At 59.5% G+C, this 25,651-nt stretch overlaps 1 protein-coding gene across 1 annotated transcript; it reads right to left on the reverse strand.

Moving 5' to 3' along the window:
* Window positions 1-23,291, reverse strand: LOC122169906 (receptor-type tyrosine-protein phosphatase V-like). The gene is made up of 39 exons (XM_042836420.1): window positions 23,153-23,291; window positions 22,210-22,273; window positions 20,913-21,179; window positions 20,149-20,418; window positions 19,284-19,550; window positions 18,119-18,391; window positions 17,311-17,571; window positions 16,552-16,824; window positions 15,822-16,091; window positions 15,048-15,317; window positions 14,644-14,916; window positions 14,147-14,416; window positions 13,627-13,896; window positions 12,988-13,260; window positions 12,004-12,276; window positions 11,490-11,762; window positions 10,585-10,854; window positions 10,147-10,425; window positions 9,836-9,970; window positions 9,550-9,760; window positions 8,144-8,211; window positions 7,832-7,958; window positions 7,446-7,493; window positions 7,224-7,317; window positions 6,865-6,955; window positions 6,661-6,737; window positions 5,777-5,911; window positions 5,507-5,629; window positions 4,785-4,945; window positions 4,378-4,513; window positions 3,925-4,004; window positions 3,206-3,293; window positions 3,017-3,107; window positions 2,592-2,665; window positions 2,370-2,504; window positions 2,154-2,276; window positions 1,887-2,044; window positions 1,303-1,438; window positions 1-187 (listed from the first exon to the last, which is right to left on the reverse strand). Exons 1-39 carry the CDS (start codon window positions 23,216-23,218, stop codon window positions 128-130), a joined length of 6,813 nt encoding a protein of 2,270 aa, XP_042692354.1. The 5' UTR covers window positions 23,219-23,291; the 3' UTR covers window positions 1-127.
* Window positions 23,292-25,651: the final 2,360 nt, after the last annotated feature.

The following is a 25,651-nucleotide window of genomic DNA, read 5'->3' on the forward strand; positions in this document are numbered from 1 at the left end:
CCAAGCTGACAGTGGGGTGACAGCGCCAGGTTGGGTCTCCCTCTTGCTGCAGGGCTCGTGCTGTGCCAGGAGCCACTCAGTGCTCCCACTCAGAGGGCAGGATGCTGCAGGGAAGCACCAAGGGGCCTCAGGGCTGCTTCTGAGTGATGATGTCCCGGATGCAGGTGTACAGGAACACGTACTGGTCCTAAGGAAGAGAAAGAGGGTTCTGGGGTCAGGGCTCCAGCAGTTTGCCTTATTATTTTGCAATTAACCAGCAGGGTAATGGTAAAGCAGGATTCACTGTCCCAAGTGGTCCATGACTGCTCTGTACCACCAGAACTATCCAGAAAGGAAGCATCAGACACAGAGCTCACTAGGCCACCCTCATTTCCTTCTGCTATGATGTTCTGCACAAACTGCTCCAGAACGCTTCTGGGTTCCAAAAGCCCTCAGAGAAGGGCAGGGGGAGGACCAACTCCTGGCAGGGCTCTGGGAAAGGCAAGCTGTGAGGAAGGCAAAGGGCTGAGCTCCACTGACAGAGCCCAGGGGCAGGGCAGCTGCTGTGGGTCGCAGCGCCATGGGAGCCAGGAAGAGAGTTGTGGGTTGTAGACCCAACAGAGGGGCCCCCGAGCAGCTTGATGATGTGCTGGCTGAGCTGCAAGGCATGAGGAGCCTCTCCCGCCCTGGCAGCAGTGGGCTCAGCCCTGCTGCATGGCCAGGGAAGCCACAGAGCCCACAGTGGCTGCACTTTTTCTATGAGCCTGTTCTGATTGGGTAATCTGCAGTGACAACCTGGAGCACAGCCCTGGGGATGTGTGCCTCAATATCCAGTGGTTTCCCATAGCAACGACTCAAAAGTTCCTCCTCACCCCCGTGTGGTTGTTAAGCCAAACCCACGTGACCCCACCAGGGAGGGAGGCAGCATCCCACTGATGGAGGATGCTGGCAGTCACAAAGCACAGGGTTGGGGTTCCAGCCCTGATCCCCCTTTGCTGGCCAGCACCTGCAGCAAGGTGGGGAGGCAGCAGAGCTGCACCCGCAGCAGCTTTATGCATTTCTGGGCACGCTGTGTCCTGTTCAGCGAGAGCACTGCTGGAATACAGTGCTCTCTGTGGAGCTCTGGTGTGGAGCAGCAGAGGCAGTTTTTGCAGGCAGCTCTGCAGCTGGGAAGCCCCAGATCTGCCCCAGTTCTCCTGTCCTCTGCAGGGAGGGGTTACAGGGATGCTGCGTCAGCACAGCAAATGGAAGCGCTGCCAGAAGGCATCTGAGGTAGCAGCGCCCATCAGAAGCACACACCAGTGTCCCCTCCTGCCCGCCTACCAGCGTGGGGGTCATGAGGCAGCAGCTTCTCATCAGCTGGAGGGTCACCCCATAGACATCCACAGTCCTCTCTGTTTTCAGCTGGTGCAGCAGGCAATCCAGGGCGATCAGTGTCCCCATCTGGTTCTCACCACCACTGCAAAGGACGAGAGGAGGGGTCACTGACGCCAGGCCAGGCTGAGCTGGGTCTGTGAGCACTGCACTGACCAGAGGTATGAGAGCCCACAAGAGCCATCAAAGAAAGCTGGAGGCACAGCCAATCTGCCCCACCGAGCAACAGGGAGATGTGTGGCACCTGGGGACATGGTTAGTGGGCATGGTAGGAAAGGGACAAATGATCTCAGAGGTCTCTTCCAACCTTCTGACTCAATGATGCTATGAAAGAGCACGGTGGCGTGAGGTGACAGTTGGATTTAATGACCTCAGAAGTTTTTTCCAACCTTAATGATTCTATGATACTCTCCACACATCTGAAACTCCTCAGGCCATTGGTGGGGCAGAGCCTTACTGGTGGAACTGGAAGGTCTTTAGGGCTCTTCCAACCCAACTGTTCTATGATCCTATGACTCTATGACCCCATGTACCTGCAGTGCAGAAGGAGAGGGCTGGCTCTCTTCCTGCTGGGCACGCACCGCCTGACGGCACCGAGGAGCTCCACCAAGCTCTCGACATTTGGCTGCTCCTTGTTGCTCCACAGCCTGTACAGGAACTGCTGCACCTGCCTCTCCTTTCCTTTCTTCTCCTGGGGAGACACAGAGCTAATGGCTGAGTTTGGATACAGCTCAGCCACATCTCCACACACCTCTCAGCCCGTGCCTCCAGCACCCCAAAACAGCCCCACAGAGACGTACGTGCTTCACTTTCAGCTGGATACACCTCCAGCCCGAGGCAGGCTTCTCCGTGCCGCACTGGATGGTCAGCAGCTTTGTGCAGAGAGAGTCTCCTTCCAGCGGCCAGCACACGTCATGTGGGACCTGTGCACAGCAGCAGCTCTGGTTCGTGTCGATGGCAGACATCACAGCAGTCACTGATAGCTCCACCAAGGAGCAGCAGGCACAGTGCCTTACCTCCCCCATCTCCTGCCAAGGCAGCAGCGTCAGAATGGTGTGAATGTCCTGCTCCCACACCAGCGTCCAGAAGTCTTCCGTGGTCAGCTTGTCAGGCCCCTGCACAGCCAGATAGTCTCTGCTGGAGCTGCAGCCCTGGGTGGGGAATGAGAACGTCACCCTCTGGTGAGGGCAGTGCAGGAACCTGGGGGGGGTGGGCATTGCTGCGGGGGGCCGACTCACCGGGACGCGCCACACCTGCAGACCTGAGAAAGGGCCTTGGTCCAGCAGGGAAAACTTCACTCTGGAGCGATCATCTGCAAAATAGGTGGGAGACAGAGTGAGCTGGGGCCACCGTCATGGGATTTTTTTCCCCTTATATTGATTTGGAATATCCTACATCTTCCAAAGTGTCCCTGTTCCCTCTTGTCCTTCCATGGCGCACACCTGAGAAGACTGCCTCTTCTCAGCACCCTCCCAGCAGTCGTAAGAGCTCCCCTTTGCCTTTGCAAAGCTGAACAAACCCACCCACCTGAGTGCCATGCAGCACACACTCTCAGTCCCCAGCCACCCCAGAGCCACCTGCTGGACTCGCTCCCATGTTTCCAAGCACGTTTGGCTCTGGCCCAGCATGGTGGGAAGGGGATGTGAGATGTCACAGCACTTACATGGCAGGATGCTGGATGAGGGCCGTGTTTGCTGGGTGCCCAGTGATGGTGTAGCAGAGCTGGTTTCTTCCTTAGCAACCTCCAGGAGGGTCTGCCAGAGTGAAAGACAGAGGTGAAAGCGTGAGCAGAGCTGGCCCAGGGGAGCGGGAGGGACCGGCAGCGCTCCCTGCTGCCTGGGGCAGCTCTCACCTCGTACTCCCTCAGGAAGCCCACGTTGGACTTGGCTGAGTTCTGGCAGTAGTGCTGTGCAAAGCTTTTCAGTGGGACGGGGCAGGACCTGCGGAGGGAGGCTGGTGGTGAGGGTGAACAAATGCAGAAGCATCCAGGCTGTGTCTGCAGGAGCTGAGCAGGGCTGTGGGCAGAGCATAGCCAGGCTTGTGCAGCTCCCCAGCCCAGCTCTGCAGCCCTGACCCTCATCCTAACCCATTCCCAAGATGCAGCATGAGCAAGGGCATCCCATTTTGAAGGAAGGAGAATTTGGCCATATAGATAGGTGTGCGACCTCCAGAAGCACACTCAGATGATAAGGTACGTGGGCAAAGCCTGTCCTGCTCCCTCCTCCGGGCCTCTTTAAGAAGGGACATCCAAAAGCCCAGCTGCCGTGAGTCCCTGGACCCCATCCCTGGTGCGTCCCACTGATATCCACGCCTGCCCCAGGAGAGCTATGCAGAAATTTGGTGTTGGCATTGCCCAGAAAAATGACACTGAGGAGGGGAGGACTGTTCTGGATTGGGCTCCCTGTGCTGCAGGGAACAACCAGCCCCAGGCTGACCCTTCTTAAAGCAGCAGGTGGGACAGCTGCTGGGTCACCCTGTCACCTCCTGTCCTGTCCTGAGATCCCAGCTCACTGTCTGCAGGGCCGTGGGGCAGAGTGGAGAGAAGGCAGGAGAAACACAGCAGGCTCTTACGTCTCTGTCCCTGATAAACCCAGGAGTGGTTCCTCCAAGATCTTGTCCAGGATGCAGCTGTGCAGGAAAATGTACTGGGACTGGAAGGCAAAGGCAGACAGCAATGTAGAGCAATCCTGCACGATGCAGATAGCGAGAAGGGGGGTATGGCACTGCTAGGGGGCAGGGTGTGCCTGATATTCATGCCCCCCACACTCACACCCCACAGCCTTGGTTAGCCCAATCTCAGATCTCCCATATCCCTCCCCTGGGTTGTCATGAAGGGCAGTACTGAGCCAACCTGGGGCAGTGGGCTCATCAGTTGGAAGGGACACCACAGACCAGTGACATGGTGTGGGCAAGAACTGCCTGCAAAGGTTCTGGTCCTGTTGCTATGTGCTCTTGGGCATCTGTCTGCCAGCCCTGCAGGCTTTCGTCCCAGTGGGGCTGCGGAAGAGGGAGCAGAAATCTTACCAACGTCTGGATCATCTGGTAGCGGTTCATCCGCAGGGTGTAGACCACACCAAACATGTCCACCACCTTCTCCTGCTTCATCTGCTGCAGCAGCCGGTCCAGAGCAATGAAGGTGCCGCTGCGGCCCACCCCAGCACTGAGAGCACAGAGAGCACAGCTGGAACACTGCCTGACCCTGCGGCTGAGGAGGTCCCCTCCTGGACACGTCCTCCCCATGGGACACCGGCCCCAGCGCGACTGAAGGCTGAGCATCCGCAGTTCCCCATCCCCTGGGACTGGATGTCATGCTGGGGACATGCAATCCCCAGTTCCCAAGGAAGGAGACTCCACAGACCCTCAGTGCCCTCGGATGTTGTTTTCCTCCCTGCACCCTCTGCCACCTGTTGTCCCACTGAGCAGCGCCTTGCCTGCAGTGCACCAGGGTCGGCCCAGCATCCTTGGCGCTCTGGATGTGCTCCCGCACCAGTTCCCTGAAGGCCAGAATGGATGCTGTGGACTCTGGGATCCCGTGGTCAGGCCATGCAGTGTAGTGCAGGTGGGACACGTGCCGTTCTGCCCGGAGGCCCTCCTGCCAGGGGGTACATTGGTTATCAGCGTGCATGGATGTGTGTGCACCCTGCAGCTCCAGGAGCACACAGGGACCCTGGGACACCCGACTGCAGCCAGGGCCACGTCCACCCCACCTGTCACACTACTGCATCCCCGAAGCAGCAGGGCACGTCCCATAGCAGGGACACAGCAAAGCAACAGAAAGGAGAGAGAAAGGATGAGTAAGAGGGGTGATACGTGTTGGATGTGTCTGCGCTACTAAGTTTGAGGCAGCAATAATTGGAGCAGGTTGTCCAGAGAGGTGTTGGTAACCCATCCCTGCAGACCTCCAAGGTCAGGGCAGGGGCTCTGAGCACTGCTGGAGCTGTGGTGTACATGGCAGAGAGTGGGACCAGGCGGCCTTCAAAGGTCCCTTCCAACTCAGACCATTCCATGACTGTGAGATGGATGACTCCTCTGGAGACTGGGTCATCTTTGAACCCTGCTGCAGGCAGGGGAGACTGCACCACCACCAAGGAGAAAAACCACTGCATGCCATGCAAACTCACAGCTCTTGATGGGTCCCTGGATCCTTACTCACATGCCACAGCTTGAACTCACGCATGGTCCACTCCTCAGCACTGCTCTGAGATAGCAGGTGAACCCGGAGCTGCCCGTAGGAAATGGGGGCAGCTTCAGACGGCCAGTAGTGATCACAGAGAACCTGGGACACAGGCAGAACAGGGTCACGGTGGGGCTGCCTCACCCAGGGTGACCTCACAGCTCCCTGGGCAGCGTGCACAAACCCAGCTCACGCTCAGGGTGAGGCTGGGCTGGGGCTGGTGGGTCCACATCCAGCACGCAGACGTACCCGCCCGTTCTCCATGCACACCGTCAGCATGATGATGTTGCAGACGTTCTGCTCCCACACCAGCCTCCAGAAGTCCTCGATGGTTTTCTTCAGGGGCCCTTGGGTGACAATGAACTCCTGTGGGGACGTATAGCCCTGAACAAGAGCCAGAGAGGAGCAGTTGGCAAGGGGTTGAGGCAGGTGAATCCTGCCCTGGGACAGCCAGTCCCGCTCTGCCCTACGGATGGAGAAGTACCCTTTGTCCTCAGCCCATGTGGGCAGAGTTTCCTGGGCAACTGACTTTGCAAGAAGCCGATTTCACAGGAAGCGAGTGCTGCTCAGCACGTGCTCTACATTTTTGGAATAAGGAATGGCAGCCCACTTCCCCCCAAGCGGTTCCTCATTCGGCCTAACCAGGGAAAGACAGCTCCGGGTCCCTCTCCAGCTCCTTGCTCATTGCTGGAGGTGAGATGAGCACGCAGGGTCCCAGCCTCCGCCGCGCTGTCCCTCAGGCACACAAATGCCCTGTGGGTTCCCGTGGGCCCCGCTGTTACCTGGGAACAGCTCCGGGGTGTGGGATGCGGGCACAGCTCCGGGGTGTTCAAATGCAGCTGCACAGAGCAGAAGGAGAAAGAGCAGACAGAGACAGGGCAGCAAGCTGAGAGAGGATGGAAAGAGGACAGAGCTGAAGAAGAAGGAAGAAGGCCCTGCTGGTCTCACGCTCACTCCTCTGCGTTCACAGCACTCGCCATCAAGCAGTCTATCAACCTCTGCTAAAAGGCACCCCAACACCTCGCCGCTGCCAGCTGTGGTCCCAGCAGCAGCTCCTGCCCACAGCCCTCTCAGCCTCCATCCCGGGGTCCTTTGGCCATGTTGCTATGTGGGGAAGGTGGGCGGGCACTCACAGGCACAAAGTTGGCGTTGATGTAGTCTGAGTGCAGGTCGTCCCCCAGTTGGCTCAACCTGACCCGAGAGTGGTCGTCTGAAAGAGATCGGGTGTGTGAAACTGAAGGTGTGCACACACCACTCCTCCCAGGAGAGGAGCCAGGCTGCCTGGTGAGCCCACCTCACAGCCCAGGAGGGTGCTGGTGGGAGCAAGGAGCACTTACAGGGCAGCACGTGTGGGTATCTGTTCTTGGAGACGTTGGCTGGGAGCTCAGCCCCCACCTTCAGCTGCTCCTTCCCAACCTCCTTCAGCTCCTGTGGGACAAGGGAGAAGCCATGCACAAGCATCGTGGAGCTGCCAGCCCACCACCAATGGCAGTCTAGTGCTTCACAAGCCGGGCAGGGCTCACCCCTGCACAGGGAACTGCTCCACCATTCACCCAGCATTGCCACTGGTACCGATTTGAGCCATAGGTGGCTGCCCAGTAACTGGGCCATGGCAACTTCCTTTGACCCAGGATGGATTGGAATGAGCTATTTAGGGGGAAATTAAGTCCCATCTTTTGCAGGAGTCCCATCTCACCTCAAACTCCTGGAAAAAAGCATGGCTACCACTTGCTGTCTTCATCTCATAGTACTGCTTGAAGTTCTGTATGGGGATCGGCCGGTGGACATTTCTGCATGAAATGAAGTCCGGAAGAAAAGTTGCCTCAGATGCTGGGAGGTGAGGGCAGCAGAGCCCAGTGCTGAGCTACAGGGCAACGGAGGCAGGCAGAGAGGGAAGAGCCCAACGAGCAGCACCAACCTCAAGCTGTAGGTCACCATTTCCTGGGGCAGGCTGCTCTTCTGTGTCCTGGAAGCAGAACGGGGGAGCTGTTACTGATGCTGTCAGTGTGCTGTGTTTTGTTGGCCCACGGAGCACCACGGGCATCAGGCACATGGCCCAGTTCTCTGAATTAACCATGGGCAGCTGCCCTTCGCATGGTGATTTTGCAGTCATAGAAAATCTTATCGGAAGGGACCCATAAGGATCACTGAGCTCAACTGGTGGCTTCACACAGGACCAGACCCAGGGGGTGCCCTGGTTGACCAAAAGCTCCTTTTATGCCCTTGCTCTTCCCCACAACCTGGTTGAGTCTTGCTTGAGATTTTCAGCTGAGACCCATTGGGTAAGAGATGGCCCGTCCTCACCTCCTCGCTCTGAGCTGCTTCCAGTAGACCAAAGCAAAAATAGCAGCCAGTGTCAGGAGAAATCCCACGATGATTCCAGCTATTATTGGCACTGGGAGCGGAGCTGTGTCCATGCTACCTCCAGCAGCTGGAATCAGAAAGAAGGGACGGAAGTAGGAGCCAGTATGTGACTTGGTTTTCTCCATTTATGACATTTACTACAGCCCATGAGCTCCCTCTGGCTTGCTATTAGCTAACTGCTATTAATCTCTAACCTGCGTAGCCAGGTAGGGAAGATGAGAGAGCAGCTGGGAGATAACATCCCCATCTTACCCGAGAACGTGGTGAATGACACTGCAGGGGTGACAGGGTCGTACTTGGTGAAGGCAGCGATGCTGAACCTACGGCAGAGCAGAGCACAGCGCCCATGCACCACGAGGCAGCAGAACTGGGCACCCCGGCAGAGGGGGCTGAGCTCCACACAGACCCTCCCCTGTGCCCAAAGATGTCGGGGCATCCCGTTCCCGTGGGACCTGCCCTCCTTCCTGCTCCAACAGGGAGCCCTCCCAGCTCCCTGCAGAGCCAGCTTCCTTCTCAGGTAGGCGTCCTACGCACAACGCAGCATTTCTAAATGCACCTCTGGGTTTTAGCAGCTGAGTTTGTGGGATGCAGGGTGAGCACCCTCTGGCAGCACCCCAAACCCAATGCTGGGAGCAAATGGAGCCACGGAATGACATAAGGGTTTGTTGATAAATAGCTCAGAGACAGGAAACAAGCATTGGCTGTCGGAGGAATGAGCAGCCAGGGACATCTGATTTGCACCCTGCTGCTAACGATTAACTAGGAAAACAGTAGTTGATTGAGGATATCTGTTCTTCAGGGCAGCCAGAATGAAAGCTAGCTGTGATGAGGTGCAAAAGGCCCTGCGCAACCAAACTATTCTAAGTGCGTGCTATTCAACCATGGCTGAATAATGACACCGTGCCTTAAATGCCTCCTCACAGAAAGCTAATGATAGACTGCAGGGGAGCGCTGGGAGCACTGAGAGTGTTCTGGCTGGAGCCTGGGACAATACCGGGAGGGCAGAGGGGCGTCCTGCTGTGTTTGGCACTGTAAGGCAGTGCGCTGTAAGGCAAATCCCTGACTCACAGCAGAACTGGAGCAGAAATCCGGATTCGAGGCTGCAAGATTTAAGCAGCAAGGGTTAGCAATGAGGAACAGCTGGGCTGCATGGGCAGCCAGCGTCAGAGCTCCTGGATCAGCTGGATGCTCTCCTGTGCCAGCTTGGGGGTGCAACACCCCAGTGTGTCTGATGACCATGGGATGGCAGTGCATCGCAGTGCAGCTGTGCTGCTGGGCATGACAGCACAGCGCCTCGGGAGAGCAGTGAAGCACTGCCAGCCTCCACGATCCTGCCCTGCGGGTGGGATTTCCAAAGGAATGGAATGCTGCTAGTTCCTTCAGAATGGAGAGCCGCAGTCCTCTAGATTCTGGAGGTCCCCTTTGTCAGAGGGATGCTTGGGGATTTGGCTCCTATTAACAAAGCACTGAAGAAATGATGCTTTGTTCACAACTTCCCCTTTCACTCCTGCTCCCCTTACCCACCGACCCAAACATTCCCTCCTCCTGCCCACATGGCACAGCGAGTCCTGGGGTCTGCTACAAGGGCAGAGTGGGCGTGCAGCCACCTCACCGGGACCCTCCTGCAGCCCCTGGGGGCAGAGGCTGACATCTCTCACCTGTACTGCTCGTTGGCTTTCAGCTTCCCATTGCACATCGCCCGGGTCCGGCCGCACTCCTCTGTCCCCACGGGCACTCGCCAGGTTTCAGTGGATTGGGTGGAGCTCGGGTGGAAGGGGTTGGGGATGAGCACAGCCAGGTAGGAGTCCTCTGTCCCATAGTAATGGTCATACCATGTGCTGGACATGACGTCCTGGGTGGGCCTCAGCACTGCAGGGCGATGCACAAGGTGATGTGTGGGGACCCACATCCCTTTGGGGAGCCGCTGCAATTCAGAACACTTACGTGAGTCATTAGTGGTAGCAACGACTCCATAGTACTCGATTTGGCCGTTCTCCTCGCTGAACAGGTCAGATGAAATGATGACGGTGGAGCTGGCCTCTACCTGGAAGACTTCTGCTCGCAGGGGCGGGGGAAGAGCTGCAAGAGGAACCAGCAAGCACAGCCTGTCAGCACATCCTTGCTCCCACAGCACTGCTCCCAGCATCACTGCCCAGAGCGCTGCCAGGACTGCACTGAGCTCACAGACAGTCCCTGGGTCTAATCAGCAATGCTGGCTGTCTGCTGCAGGGTGCGCGGGGAAGAAGGGGACTCACCCTCTGCTGTTGTGTTGCAGAGCAGAGTGACAGCCGGGCTCCTCATGGCATTGATGCCCACAGTGCTCACAGTGATTCGGTAGGAGGAGTTCGGCTGCAGCCTCTCCAGGCTGGCCTGGCTCACGAGAACGCTCACAGAATGCTTGGGGGTGGGGGGGCTGTCCGAGAGCCCCTCTGTCACCACCTCGTAAGCCTCCACGTCTCCAGGAGAGCCGCTCCAGTTCACAAAAAGGCTCCTCGACTCTGGTAGGCATTGCACATCCTCCACAGGGTTTGGATCTTTGAATGAGACACACAGGGATGTGAGAGGTGGGCTCACCCTACTGATGGGGTCTCCTTATCGCCCACCAAGAAAACCTGCACCCCGCTGCTGAACGCAAAGGGTGATCCACCCCCCCCTGTGTTTCACACCCCCGACCCCAACCTGTGCATACCCACCCACAGCCACGGCCAAGGGCTTGGTGCTGCTCCAATAGGGCCCGGCCATGCAGCTCAGGGACACGGAGTAGTTCCTGCCTGGGGTCAGCCCGTGCAGGAGGTGCTGGAATTGCCCCTTGGTGAGTGCGTGCCGCCGTGGCACTGAGCCGTTCCGGGGGTCCCGCAGCCACAGCTGGCAGTCGTCCTGCTGCCCAGGGGTGCTGCCCCAGGAGATGAGCACTGTGCTGTTCCCCTCCGCCACCGCAGAGACATTTTGGGGAACTGAGGGGGCTGCAAGGGAAACCACAGCGGGGCGGTGACTGGGACAGCAGGCACTCTTGTGCTCTGCGGAGATGTAAGCAGAAGATGGGTATTATGCAGGGAAGCTTCGTGTGCTCAGTGATAACATTGCTGGCTGCCACTATGAGAAACGGCCTTTAAATGGCAATGGGAGGACATGCAGATGATGAACATGAGCAGATGGCTTCCTCCTGCCAATTAGCAAGTTTCGTTAACGACCTGCCTGAAGGGCTCTGCACATGACTCCCAGTACCCTGCAGGGCTGGCTGAGCGTGGGAGCAGAGACCTCTGGATCCCCCAAGCAAAGCGCAGGGACTGTGGGGATAAGCACATGAAAAGACTTATTGTGCTTATCTGCCATTTCCACATTCCTGAAAATTACAAAAAAAAAGAAAAAGCCAACTTCCCCATATTTCCCATGCCAGGAATTTTCTGAGTGCCTGGGAGCAAGGCACAGGGGGTGGAGGGGTACCCAAGGGCAATGTATTGCCTGCCCTCCTCCACGACCCCCAAAGCACGATCCCTCTGCTGCAGCTTCCAGGCAACATTCCCAACCCCATCCCTGCCCCCTTCCCCCCACCCCAGCACGCTGAGCTTCCTGCAGCCCTGCAGCCCCCACTGCTCACTCGTCCAGTCGCTGATGTTCCCTGCGGAGGCTGCATAGGGCCCTGCCACAGACATCACTTCCAGCAGGTATTTGTGTCCCGGATCCAGGCCAGAAAAGGTGAACTTGCTGATGCCTTTCCCAACAGATGTGCTGGCTGCCAACACACCCGACCCCGAGTGGTACAGGAGCAGCCTGTAACCATCGTGTCCCTGCGGTTCGGCTCTCCAGGACGCACTCAGCCTGTTGGGGTACCCTTGGTTTGTCATGTACACGTTACGGGGTGGCAGGGGATCTGCAGAGACAAAGATGAGCATCGTGTGTCAATGCAAGTCTGAGGACGTGGCTCAGGCATCCCAGCAGTGCCATCGGATGGGATGCACTGCGTGAGATGGGGCATTTCCTTGTGCTCAGCACCACAGCATTGCTGAGCCCTGGGCTTTGGGCTCAGAGGCTGCCATAAGCATCAGTGGGGCCACGTCCTTTACTGTGACCCGCACTCAGCCAAGGCACAAACTCCAAAGCCAGCTACTCACATGTCCAGTTGCTGACGTTCCCCGCAGGTGTCCGGTAGGACCCAGCTATGGAGGCCACCTCCAGTGAGTACTTGCTTCCTGGGGCCAGCCCCGTGAAGGTGACGTTGTGGCTGTCCCTCCCAGCTGAGGCTGTGGCTGCCGTGGTGCCCAGCAAGGTGTGGTACAGGGTCAGCATGTAGCCATCGTGCCCCCCGGCTGCAGCCCCCCAGGACGCGCTCAGCCTGTCGGGGTGCCCGGTGCTCAGCAGGCGCACGGCAGTCGGGGGCAGCGGGGCTGGGGGGCACAAGACCTGATGTTAGGGACCAGACATCAGGCAGAAGGTGCTTAGTAGGACACCGCACAGCAGGACCCCCGAGGGCTGGGATGTGCAGTGCCACTCTGCAACACTGCCAGCTCTCTTCGTTTCCATCCCCTTCCCACCTGTGGCCCTCGTTCCCTCCAGCTCCTACTCTCACCCTGCTCTCTGTGCCCACCTCCAAGCATCTGCCACAGCTGTGTGTACTCATCCTCCAACAGAATTGGCACAGGACTAATATAAACCCTGCCCAGCCCTGAAACCTTTCTGGGTGAGCAGAGGGGCTGATCAGTCCACCTCCAGAGCAAAGATTTGTTCTCCTAGGAGGAAGAGGGATCAGCCTCTTCTACTGCACCGATTTGCAGAGCTTATGGAAACATGGATTCTATCTGCAAGAGGAGTTCAGCAAGTGTGTACAAATCTGTGGAGGTGCAGGGAGATGGGGCTGCTTGGGCAGCGGGGTATCACCATGTGGGCACAGCTGGGGAACCCTGCATGTCATCAGCACATACTTATGCAGTCCTACAGAGCAGAACATCCACATGCCCATAAGATCAGCAGTGTGCCCGTGCACCAACCACCGCATGTTGCACCCATCCACACCTCCAAAGGCACCAGGGCCCCCGTAAACTCTCCGGGTGGTGCAAACCTCCCACCCCTCTGCAGGGGAAATTTCCCTGGGCACTCACGTGTCCAACCGCTGACGTTGGGTGCTGCTGTCTGGTATGGTCCAGCCGTGGCACTGACCTCCAGGGAGTACTCGTACCCTGGGGCCAGCCCCGTGAAGGTGACGTTGTGGCTGTCCCTCCCAGCTGAGGCCGTGGCTGCCGTGGTGCCCAGCAAGGTGTGGTACAGGGTCAGCATGTAGCCATCGTGCCCCCCGGCTGCAGCCCCCCAGGACGCGCTCAGCCTGTCGGGGTGCCCGGTGCTCAGCAGGCGCACGGCAGTCGGGGGCAGCGGGCCTGGGGGGGAGACAGGAGTCACTGGCAGGAGCCAAGCCTGGGCTGACGGAGGGGAGACCATACAATCATAGAATCCTTAAGGTTGGAAAACTCTTCCAAGATCACCAGTCCGACCCCAACCCGCACACCGTGCCCACTGACCGCGTCCCTCAGTGCCGCATCTCCGCAGCTCTGAACGCCTCCAGGGATGGTGACCCCCCCCCCTCCCCGGGCTGCTGTGCCAGTGCCTGGCTGCTCTTTCTGAGAAGAAATTTCTTCTTGTATCCAGGCAATATAATAATGTGGGTGGGAGAGGAAGGCAGAATGGCCTCTGGATCAAACTGGGAATGGTGGAGGACACGACTGCAAGAAGAGCACCGTACTCACGTGTGCAGTGGGTGAGGTTGGGGGTGCTGGCGTGGTAGGGCCCAGCTGCAGCTCTCACTGCCACGCTGTAGCGAGTGCCGGGGTTCAGGCCGTGGAAGATGTGACTCCTGGAAGCCCCAGCCAGCACCGCGTGTCCAACACGGCGGCTGGAGGCTGCGTCATACAGCTCTGCCACGTAACTCTCTGCTCCTCGTGCCATGGCTGCCCAGGATGCCCGCAGTGCTGAGGCTGAGGGGCTGCCCAGGGTGAGGTTGGCAGGGGCCAAGGGATCTGGAAAGCAAGAGGGAGAGAGTCAGCTTCTGCGTGCCAGGATGGGACGAGATGGCCACCAGAGTTCCTCCTGGAGGGAGGCACAGGCTTAGTGCACGTGGTCCAGGCATAATATCCCCAGGGCCTGCAGCTGGACGTGGCAGGGGAGATATAACAACAGAGAGGATTTGGAATGGGGAAGGTGATGGTGAGCACTCTGTGGGGCTCACGCGGGGGGGATCTGAGGCTCAACACAGCCCCTCAGACTCACATGTCCATTGGGTGACGTTGGCAGAAGAGGCTTCCAAAGAGCCTTTGACAGCAATGACCTGCACAGCAAACCTGCTGCCTGCCTCCAGGTGAGTCCAGCTGATGTTCTGGGCATCCTGGCTCACGGTCTGCACCCGATCTCTGCTCTGGGTGAGGCTGTGCAGAACAACACGGTAGTGGTCCCTCCTGCCGAGGGGTTTGTTCCACCGCGCGTGGAGCTCGGAGGAGCTGCCTGGGTTGGTCAGGCTCAGGTTTGTTGGAGCAGCAGGAACTGCAAGGAATGACAGACACACGAGTCAGAGAGAAAACAATCCAGTCCTGAACACGCCACCAACTCTGTGGAGTTTTCTCCTTGCTGCACTTGGTGCAGGAAGGCTGCAGGAGGCAGCGCATCAGAAGAACATCCAGGTGCCCTTTGGTCTGGGTGGCAGACATAGATCCCCATCCCATAAGGAGCTCCTTGCAGCTCTGAGCCACCTGAGGGTGCTGTGATCTCACCTGTGCAGCCAGTGGTGTTCCTGGGGAGGGAGCGGAAGGCTCCGGCTACTGCCCAGATCCCAACAAGATAGCACGCTCCCGGCGTCAGCTGTGTCAGGGTGATGTTGGTGCTGTCCTTCCCCAGTTCCAGGTTCCTTGCTGGTGAGGAGGAGCCTTCCTCCAGCACGCTGAGCAGGTATCCGTCCCTCTGCCCTGGAGGGGTCTCCCAGTGCACAGCCAGAGCCCAGGAAGCGCCCATAGGGCTGGCGGACAGGGAGAGTGGAGGTAGCGGGACTGTGAGAGAGAAATGGAGTTACAGGGGCAGGACTGGGACACCCAGGGCTGATTCCAGCTTGGGAATGGAGCTGGGAGCCGCAGGACTGCGAGCCTGACGTGGGACATGGGCGGAGGGGCTGCCTTCCTACCTGTGTAGCCGATGGCAGTCTGAGAGGAGATACGATGAGGCCCAGCCTGAGAAATGATCTCTACTCGGTACCGGGAGCCTGGCACCAGCCCCTCCAGGTCCAGGTGGGTGACACCACGGGGCACAGACACATTCCTGATGATGGACAGGGACTCTGCCACCGAGAGCTGCACCAAATGCTCTCTGCCACCGCCTGACTCCACCCAGCTCACGTGCAGCTCCTGTGGTCTGCGGCCAGGCTGCACGCTCACGTTAGCCAGAGACAGCGGATCTAGGAGGAAACACAGCACAGAGATCCGTGAGATGGCAAGGAAAAGCAGCTGGAGAGGACAGGAGCCAGCCCACGCCTCTGCATCGCACTGAGGGAGAAGTGGTGACCACTGCGCACGGTGTGCAGGTGGGCACAGAACAGAGCCCTCTGCTCCCCAGAACTGCTCACACAGCATCACCAAATGGCTGAGGTGAGAAGGGACCTCTGGAGGTCACCTGGTCTAAGCAGAGCCACCTAAGAGCAGGTGACCCAGCAGCAGCAAGTCCAACGGCACTCTGTGCACATCCTGCATCCCCCTCTGCTGGTCTGCAGCCAGCCTGGAGACAATGCATGCCCTAGGCAGCTCAATAGGGCTGCTCTTGGAGGGCCCAGAAGGCATCATACAGCACCGAACTCATGGTTCCCATTGCCATCAGCATGCAGAGTGCAGCTCTCGCTCCACAGAATGGCCCGGGCACATCAGTGTCACTGCGGGTCCTGCAGGCAGTGCCAGCCCTCACTCACATGTCCACTCGGTGGCAAAGTGCGACGAGGATCGGTAGGGGCCAGCGAGGACGGACACCTTCAGGAAGTACTGCACGCCAGGGGACAGCCCCAGGAAGGTGAAGTTGTGGATGTTTGGCCCCACGGAGATGTTCCTCTGCGCTGGATGGCTCTTGCTGTAGAGCTGGAGGTGGAACTGGTCCACGTCGCCTGCAGCCTTGTCCCAGAAGGCTGAGAGTCCCAGCGGGCGCCGGGTGTTGGTCAGGGTGACGCCGGATGGAGCCAGCGGGTCTGGGGGGTGCAAGAAGTGAGGGGAGGCAGTGGGGTGGGGGCTGTGGTGGGGATGCGGCACGCAGGATGAGTTGCAGCCCAACAGCATCAAGGGGAGGTGGGTGCAGGGCAGCTGGCTGCAAAGAGGGTCCTACACTGCTGTGTACTCATCATGGGCACCCTCAGCTGCTTGCCCCCAGTCAGGTCATCAGCACTGGGAAATTAAACCCCACACAGCATGAATGTCTGCTCTGCAACATAGGAGCAGGACCCCACTTGGTGTGCTGGGTACCCATTAGTAACACATTCCATTCTGCACTGAGGACTCTTTTGCTTCCAACACGGCTGGAAGTGGCTCTGACTGTCCTGCTCTTCCTTTGTCTGTCTGTCCATCCCCCCATATATGCTCCACTCCCTGCCCTCTCTGGCCAGGCTGTGGTTGCTATCTGCAATAGTGTTGGGGCAGGCATTGCACACTCACATGTCCAGTCTGTGGCTGACCGCACGCTGGATCTGTAAGGCCCAGCCATAGCAGCCATCTCCAGTGTGTACTGTCGCCCAGGGACCAGGTCCTCAAAGGTGACATTTGTCCAGTTGTTCCCCACAGACACGTTTCTGACCCGCTCCTGAGATCTGCTCTCCCACAGGGTGCCTGTGTAGCCAGTGCTGCCTGCGGGCGCTGCTCTCCAGGCTGCTTGCAGAGAAGTGCTGCAGCCCTGATTGCTGAGCGTCAGCTGCTCCAAGGGCAAAGGATCTACGAGAAAAGGTGTAGAGCCACTGAGCTGGGGTCACCTGCAAAGGTGCAGCCCCAAACATGCTGAGATGGAGCCCCTTTCCTAGGAACGCCCACACCAGGGTGGGTCAGCGTGCCATCCCCGCTGACATCTACAGACCAGCTTGGCCCAGAGACTGGTCCAGCACAGAGCCCAGACAGGAGAAGGTGTTTGGTGAGGAAAGCTGTTTCAGGGCATATCCAGCCCAAGCAGTGCCACCAAAATGGAGCCAAAAGGGGGAGAAGGGCACTGGGCTCTGCTGACCCTCATGCTGGGTGGCGGGGGCACAGATGAGGGTCAGACACATCCAGCAACACCTCTGCCTTCTTCCTGAGCCTTTTGCCATTTTACTGGGTGAGGCTGCAAACAATCTCTGCTATGCCATGCCCTGAGGCACAACACGTGGGAAACAGGCAGGATGCAGTGGGACCCCCAGGGCTGGCTGCAGCAAGGGCGGAGGGACTCACATGTCCAGTTGGTGATGCGCCGGGGTGTGGAGGTGTAGGGACCAGCCACGGTGCTGACCTCAAAGGTGTAGAGGGTCCCAGGGCGAAGGCCCTCATAGGTGACGTTGGTGGCACCTCTGAGCAGAGAGCTGTTCTTCACGGGGCTCTCTGTGGGGCTGAGGGCCAACATGTAGCCCTCTCCCATGGCCTCTTCCCAGCTGGCTCGTAGGCTGGAGGGGCTGCCGTGGCTGGAGAGGCTCAAAGCAGACGGTGGGAGCGGCTCTGCAAGGGACAAGGGCAGGGTCATGCACAAGGACAGATTCATGTCATCAGGCAGCACTTCTCCCATCAAATACAGGCAGGCGGGGCTGCAGGGAGACTGCTGCTCTCAGCCTCAGGACTGGGCGAGTGCACCGCTCACTGTTCCGGGCTCCAGTCCTTCTTCCAGGAGCGGCAGCTCTGGGGCATCTGCCTGGGCACTGGCCATGGCTCCAAGTCACCCAGGAGGGGCCAGGTACAAGGAAGATGCTGCTTTAAAGGGGCTGGTGGAGATACATGCCCCCAGAGCAGCTGCTGGGAGTAGAGAGAGGTGAGCGCATAGCTTTCAGGCTTGGCTGGTGCCTGCCACAACCTGGCACAGCTTTGCCACGGATCTTCAAATCCCTTCTCGTGAGGAAGAGCAGTGCAGCAGACTTTAGCTGCTTCTAGGGCCAGGTGCAGCTGTATCACACAGCCCCATCTCTGCTCCCACAGACATATCTGCAGGAGCTCAGCCTCTCTGCAAGGCACCCGAACGGCCCAACAAGACACGCTTCAGCTTTCTGCTTACGTGTCCAGGCTGCCGCGCTGCGGGCAGAAGCTCGGTAAGGCCCAGCCACCGCCGTCACCTGCACAGAGTACTGCTTGCCGGGGCTCAGCCCATGGAAGGTGACGTGGCCGTTGTCTCCCCCGACGGAGATGTTCCTGGTGGGAGCACCGACCTCCTCCTCCCGCAGTGTCACCAGGTAGAAGTCCCTCTGTCCAGCCGGGGTGCTCCAGTGAGCCTGCAGGGAGCTCTGCTCCTCCGCACCGCTCAGCGTCACGTTGGAGGGGCTCAGGGGGTCTGGAGGGGAACGGGAGGGGGTCAGGGTGATGGGGTGTGTAGACTCCCAGCCTAAGGCCTGCTGTGTGCTGTAACTCAGGGCTGCCAAGGTACAGCAGCAATACCTGCTTGGTCAGAGGGGACAGACAGTCGTGTGAGACCCCACAATTGCCTCACACACCCCCAGCCTCACTCCTGCTGCCTTATCCGCATCCAGCCTTCAGCATCCTTTTGGAGCGTGCTGTTTCCAGTCCCCAGCACAACCATTCCTACTCAGCCCTGCTGGGAAATTCCTACAGGGCCCCTCATCTCCACGGGTGTCCTGTTACGACCTCGCTGATATTCCCAGGATCCAGCCTGGACGGAGCTCCTGGCTGGGCTGTGTCTCTGGCTCTGGGCGCTGTGCAGTCGGGTCAGTCAGACAACTGCAGGGACTGAGTCAGGCTCCACAGCAGAACCAAAGCAGCTGGGGGTGTGGAGCTGTTCCAAAATCCGAGCTGCACAGTCAGCAGGCTGCAGCTGCCCAGACTGGCAGGCAGAGCAAGGAAGGGCTGGAGAGCATTGCTCTTGTCCACGACTTGGACTGCGCTCTGCATTTTCCTCGTGGTTTCCTGGTCTGAGAGAGCAAGTCTGAGGCTAGAGCTGCTCCCAGCACTACAGCCACTGTGATGGCAGGGAATGGTCCCTTCCAACCTAAGCTGCTATGGTTCTACAATACTATTCTGACAGCAACCAACGGGGACCACAGGCTGCCTGTCCCCTCATCTACCATCGTGGCTCCCCAGAGCTGGGTCCTGGTGTGGCTTTCTACCCTCGGCACCCAGGTGCTGGCACATTCACATTCACACTCAGAGGCTGGATCAGAGAAAGTCACAGCAACCGAGGTGCCCCCAGCCCCCATTCCATTACTCACATGTCCATGCTGTGGCATTGGGCCCCTCCACGGTGTAGGGCCCAGCCACGGCGCTCAGCCCCAGCCAGTACTGGGTGCCAGGCTGGAGATGCTGGAAGCTGTAGCTGGTGAGGCCTCTCTTGGCTGACAGGGTCTTGGTCACCGTCTGGGTGTGGAGGTTGCGGAGCACGAGGTGCAGCCAGGCAGCCCCCCCTGCGCCCACCCAGGTGGCTGAGAGGCTGGTGCTGGAGCTGGGGCTGAGCCTCAGCTGGGTGGGGATGGAGGGTGCTGGGGGGAAACAGTGAGATTGGGCAGTGCACAGCCGTGCGGGGGGCTGCCATCACCCTCCTCCCTCCCCAGGGTCTCCTTCTCTGCCCCTGGCACTGTCACAGGGGCTGCAAATTCCCCATGTCCCTGCCCAGGTGAGCTGAGGGCCTTGTGAGGTCCCTCCATATTTTTCCAGGCTGTGGAATGCAATATTTGTGCAGCTCCCATCAATTGAGGCTCTTTGCTAAGGCTGCCCTCCTCTGCTACAGAGCAGAGAAGCCCCACCGGGCAATGGGGCCCACAGGGCAGGACAGGTGTGTAGGGCTGTCCCCATGGGTGACACACCATGTGTGGTGGTCCTTTCCACATCCCTCAGCTCACAGCATGGTGGTGACGGGTCAGCAGTTGGACTCGGTGACCTTACCGGTCCTTCCCAACCTTAGTGATTCCACGACTCTACGATGAGCTCCCAGCTCTTCCCCATCCTCCACAAACTGCCCATTCTGAACCGAGGTCCTCGTCCCCTTCTCCACCAACCCACGTGTTTCAACCCTTCCTCCCCAAACCCTTCATCCCGCCCAGCCTTCCCCCTGGGACACGTGCATCCATCCATCCCTACCTGTCCACTGGTGGGTGCTGGTGCTCGCCTGCCCAGCCCCAGCCAGCGTGCTGACCTTCAGGGCGTACTCACTGCCAGCAGCCAACCCATCAAACAGGAAGGCGGTGGCGTTGGGTGGGACGGTCGCATTTCTCACCAGCGTCTGTGAGTCGCTGTGGTACAGGCTGAGCTGGTAACCGTCCCGCTGCCCGCTGCCAGCTGCCCAGGAGGCCTGCAGCGAGGCCGGGCTGCCGCCGCTGCTCAGGCTCAGGTTGCGGACGGGTGAAGGACCTACGTGAGGTACAGCGCGATGGGGCCGGCAGGTTGTCGTGTGGCTCAGGAGGGGTGGGATGGGGCTTCCCGCGGGTGATGTCCCACCAGATGGCCCAATCCACCGCGCACAGCCCCGTCCGCTCCCTGCCAGCCCCCCGCCCTCCCACCGGCAGTGTGAGCTGCCCCATCCCCGCTCTGTCCCTTTGTGTCATTCTGCACAGTGACTGAACAGGGCAGGGAAGCTTGGCCCGGGACACACGGCTATCCGACCCCATCCCTTCTCCTGGCCATGCCCTTCCCTCCAGTTCTGCTCTCCTGTCCCAGTTTTTCTGCCTTCACCTGCACCACTTTGCCTTCCAGAGGGATGCTGGCTCCCCAGCTCTGCTCCTTCCCCAACCCTCGCATGAACCAGGGGGGTGCAGGGAGCAAGGCTGGGTCTGACAGCGACTGGCAGAGATGTCCCAAAATCGCGGAGCAGCTCTCAGACCTGCAGTCCCAGAGGAAGCCCTTACTTGTCTGTGCTGTGACTGTCTGCCTGGCAGTGTCCATGCAGCGCAGCGCGGCTGTCACCTCAATCTCATAGTATGTGCCAGGGGTCAGCCCGTGGAACCAGAAGTTGGTGACGTTGGGTCCCACAGATCCATTCTGCAGCAGTGTGCCCGACCCCAGCGGGGAGAGGGCGAGCGAAAAGCCCTCAGCACCCCCCTCTGGCTCATCCCAGGAGAGCAGGAGCGAACCTGACCGGCCCTGGTCACTTGCACTGACATTCAGGATCAGCCCTGCAGGAGCAAAAAGGAATTGAAAACATCAAGGATGTGAAAGAGGTGCCCCTGAGCATCTGTTGCACTGCATAAAGACGCAAAAGGCTTCAGGCCATCACCTGCTTTGCCCACACATCCCCGCGTCTGCAGTGTGGGGGGACGAGGAAGTGGCCCATGGGGCTTTGTCTAAGGGGTGGGTCGGTGGCCAAAGCTGCCATCAGATCCCTGCCCTTGGAGCTGCTCAGCGCTGAGCCTGGGCACCAGTGCCAAGCTGCAGCGGGACCCCTCCGTGCTCCATCTCTGCTGCTGTCCCCAGCGCTGCAGCTTCTAAGCAGCTCTAGTGCTAATAAGACACTTGTGTAATCATTAGCGCTTAAAATGTGCAATGTGCAACATGTTGGAACAGGTTTACCTGGGGCCTGGCAGGGCAAGAAAGCTTTAACCAAGCACAGCTATTGCCCCAGAGAGCCGCCTGGGGCTGCCTTTACACAGCTAAGAGCAGTGTGGGGTGAGCCCTGGGGATAGGGGCACCTTTGGGACTGCTCAGGTGCAGCGCGTGCCCTCCCTACAAAGCCGGAGAGGCACAGAACTCTCAGAACAACGTGCAATTTCCACTTCATGCAATGCTGTCATTTAGAGGCAGTAGTTGGGAAAACTGGGCAGCACGCCGGGGTGCCGGCAGCCTGCGGAGCTGAGAGCATGGCTGAGCTCCTCTTGAGGACAGCCAGAGGGGCTGCACCCTGCACAGAGTTCATGCAGCAGTGGTTTTTCACTGTGGGATCTCTCTCACATCACTGAGGTATGAGATCTCCACCCATGTTTATTTGCTTGTCTCAGGTTTCCAACGCCTGAATTGCCTTTGTCCCTCACTTAGCAATGGGCTGCTTCACAAATGCCCCAGCTCCCCAAACCAGCAGGGCACATCCTGCAGCCCACAAGGTCACAGCACCGCTCACACCCCACAGACAAACTCTGCCGACCGCATCCACATCCAGGTACCCCCACAGCCCACTGCTGCTGCAGATCACCCGGCAGCTGCAGGTCTCACCTCTGTCACCAGGTGCATCCCGTGCCTCCAGCCCTGCCTGCGTTGTCCCATTGCAGCCCTCTCCCTATGGGACAGAGAACATCGGCTGAGATGTGGACAAGGTGAGGTGCTCAGAGCTGGGGGTGCGGGGGGCTGCGACTCCTGAGGGCTGTCATGGCCTGGGAGAGCACCAGCACCCCTGGCCAAGGCAGGGGACAGACTGAGCAGGCAGGACATGGGAGCTGCCCCAACCCTTAGCGCAGCTCCTGGGCCCGCTGACCCACACGGAGCTGTGCTCACAGGGTGAGGGCATCCCACCAGCACGGCCAGGGCACAGGGGGAGGATTTGAGCAGGGAGGGAGCTCTGGGCAAGCAATCTCACTGCCCCGTCCCCATAACAATGCGGGGTCAGAGGTACCCCAGAGCTCAGCCTGGCTGCAGAGTGAGGACATGAGCACTGTAGGGTGCTGTCGGCAGGACACCCATCCCCCCACAGCCTGCTGGCGAGCAGGGTGTGTCCTGCTTTAGGTTGGGGACAGTTCCCCCACATTAAAGGAAACCTCTGCCTACTCCCTGTCCCGCAACAAGAGAAGTAATCATTAGTTATTTTCCCCTTTGCTCTGCGGGATGATTCATTTCTGGCTTCCTCCCAACCCAAGTGCGGTGGTTTTGGGGACTGTGTGCACAGAGGGGAACGGAGGGGCTCGGGACCCCCGGGGGGAGCCTGGCAGCAACGGCAGCAGAAACACCGGGAGACGGTGGCAACGGCGAGGGGGGGGCGAGCAGAGCAAAGCGGCAGCTCGTAATTGCTAACGCCGCTAATTCGGTGCAGCTGCACGGCTGGAGAGGCAGCCCAGAACGATGCCGTCATTCCTCAGCGGGGTAGGACTATGCGAGACCCCATCGCCAGCACGCTCCGAGCCAGACACGGACAGATGGGGGGGTCCGAGGGATGGGGGCTTACCTCCGCCAGGGTCCCCAGGAGCCGCGGCACCCACAGGACGAGCAGCGGCAGAAGCGGTGGCCTCATGGGGAGCGGGGCTGCGGATCAGAGGGGTGACACGTTGGGGTGGGGGCTCCTCAGCAGCGCCTGTCCCCACGCAGCCCCGTATCCCAGCGCAGCACGCATCCCCGCACGCTCCCCAAGCGACGGGGTGACATCAGTGGGGACGAGCGATGCATGCCAGCGCGCCGCCCGTCAACCGTGCCAGCTGTCCCTGGGCTGGGAGAAGTCCAACGCGGCCGTGCGCCCCTCGCTGCGCGCATTTGCTATTGTTCCCGTGGCTCCGCGTCCCTCTGCGGTGGCGCTGCAGCTGTCCCCGTGCGCTGCGGGCAGGGAGCGGCTCGCTTGGGGACTGCCGGGGGGGGCTCCGCGCGGCTGCAGCACGGGTTGGCCATCAGAAGGAGTGCTGCAGAGTTGTGGGATTTGTGCGGAGAGGGGAGGAGACAGGACGGCACGGATGGCGGCTCCGAGCTGGGAGGGAGTGCCCGAACCGGCCCCCAGCGAGGGGAGGGAGCGCAGCCCCGGTGCTGGGGGTGTTGGCACACGCGTGGCTGCGTGGGGCCGTGCGCTCTGTGCAGCCTTTTGCCGCGTGTGCACGGATTTCTGTGCAGGGTGCAGATGGAGGAGGGAAGCTTTGGTTGTGCTGCGCGGGGGACATGTGGCTCCATGTGATGCACGGAGATCAGATCTGGGGGTTGCACACACTGAGAGCTTTGTGTGCTGCATCGCATGGGCGTGAAGATGCCTGCAGCACACTCGGCCTGTCTGAGGGTCCGAGCTGCGCCCCGCGTGCTCACGGCTGTCGGATCTGCCCTTGGCAGCGCTGTGCCCCGGCCGTGTGCTCGGCTGTGCTTTGTGCCATGCGGGGCTGTCTGTGCAACGCGCGGCTGCGTGCCAGCTCTGATTCAGAGCAGAGATGCCATTGGCTCCACATCAGCGCCGGAGATCTGGGACAGCGCTGGAAGAATCTCAGCAGAGCAGCCATCCCGGAAGGCAGCGCAGCCTGTGTGGCCGTGGGAGTCTGTCCCAGTAGCCAGCGTGGTCACTGACAGCAGCTATTCAGGCTGTGCCTTTTGCTGTCAGCTGCCCGAGCTGTCAGGATGTGACCCCATGGAACACGTCCCCTAGCTGGCCCCAGGACAGAAGACTCCCTCCCCAGAGAGTTGGAGTTTTGTCAGGTGGAGCCTGTGAGAGCAAGATCCTTCCCCAGTGCTTGGGCAAAGATGTGGGAAAGCTGTCAGTAGCTGGGAGCAGAGCAGGTAGATGTTCCCAGAGGTCCCGCACTGCTGAGAGCCGTCGGGGCTGCCCAGGAAAATGATAAAGGGGGTCCCTTTCTCCTTACATGGAGGATGGAAAGGGTGCCAAGAATCCTCTTGCTTTAGCATGGACAAGCTTAATATGGACAGCTCAGGAGAGGCCAAAAATGCAAGTGGTGCATCTGCTCAAGTGGACAAAAGCTCTTAGGGACCCCCAGTAGACATTTGGGATGGAGGTACGTCAGCACCATGGGAAATGGATATGACCCATCAAGTCACACTGCTGACACTGGTCAGCACAGCTGGGGATACCATCCTGCTGCTGAAACTAGCAGTGACCAGGAGCTGGTCAGCACTCCTGCATCTGACAGTAGCTGAGGGCAGGGCAGATGCCCACATGTGCTGCCATTGTGTTTCCCAGCCACTTGCAGGCGGTGGGAATCCGCATCCACAAACTGGGGCAGATGGAAGTATGGTGCTGACAGTGGGCAGGGGGCTGTTTGCAAGGCCTCTTTCCAGCGCTGGGCGGCTGCAGCCAGCTGGGAGGAGGTTGGAGCTCCCCACTGCAGCCAGGCATGGCCAGGATTACCCGGGGGCCCAGGGCGGGAGCCTGGAGGCTATAGCTGGACCAGGTGCATTTGCAAAGAGGCTTTGGCTGATTCTGTCTTCCCACACACCCTGACACTGGGCCTCACAGAGGAGTGACTCCACATTATGGCTGGGGACACAGGGCTGCTTCCTCAGGGTGACCCTGGAGGGAGGCAGGGGCTGCAGGGAGGGCAGGGATGAAGTGGAGGAGCAGGCAGCTGGTGAAGGGGGTTTAGATGGAGAGCTCAGCCGGATGGGAGCTCTGATCCAGAGGGGAGGGGATGGAGGACCCTGGGAAGAGATCTTGCATCCCACAGTGCAGGTGACAGGAGGCAGTGTCACCAGCAATGGCACAGACAGGAGATTTTCCTGGTCTGCAGACTCAAGGTGGGGCTCGTTTAGCTTCCAAGCACACCAGAGAGCTCTGGGCCAGCCAGAAAACAACCCCTGTCCCTGGAAGTCCAAGGAACTGCCAGCTCTGAGCTTGCCCTGGGAGCTCGGCTGGACCTGCCTGTACTCTCTGCCCATCCAGCCTCTCATCCTCGTTTCTCACACCCCTGGCACAGACTTGAGGGCTGCTCCTCTATGCTGCCATTGCTGGGGTGAAGCCCCTTCC

The sequence above is a fragment of the Centrocercus urophasianus genome, unplaced genomic scaffold (assembly GCF_019232065.1).
Source record: "Centrocercus urophasianus isolate 14NV4802_14NV808 unplaced genomic scaffold, USGS_Curo_1.0 seq_6, whole genome shotgun sequence".
Lineage (NCBI taxonomy): Eukaryota > Metazoa > Chordata > Aves > Galliformes > Phasianidae > Centrocercus > Centrocercus urophasianus.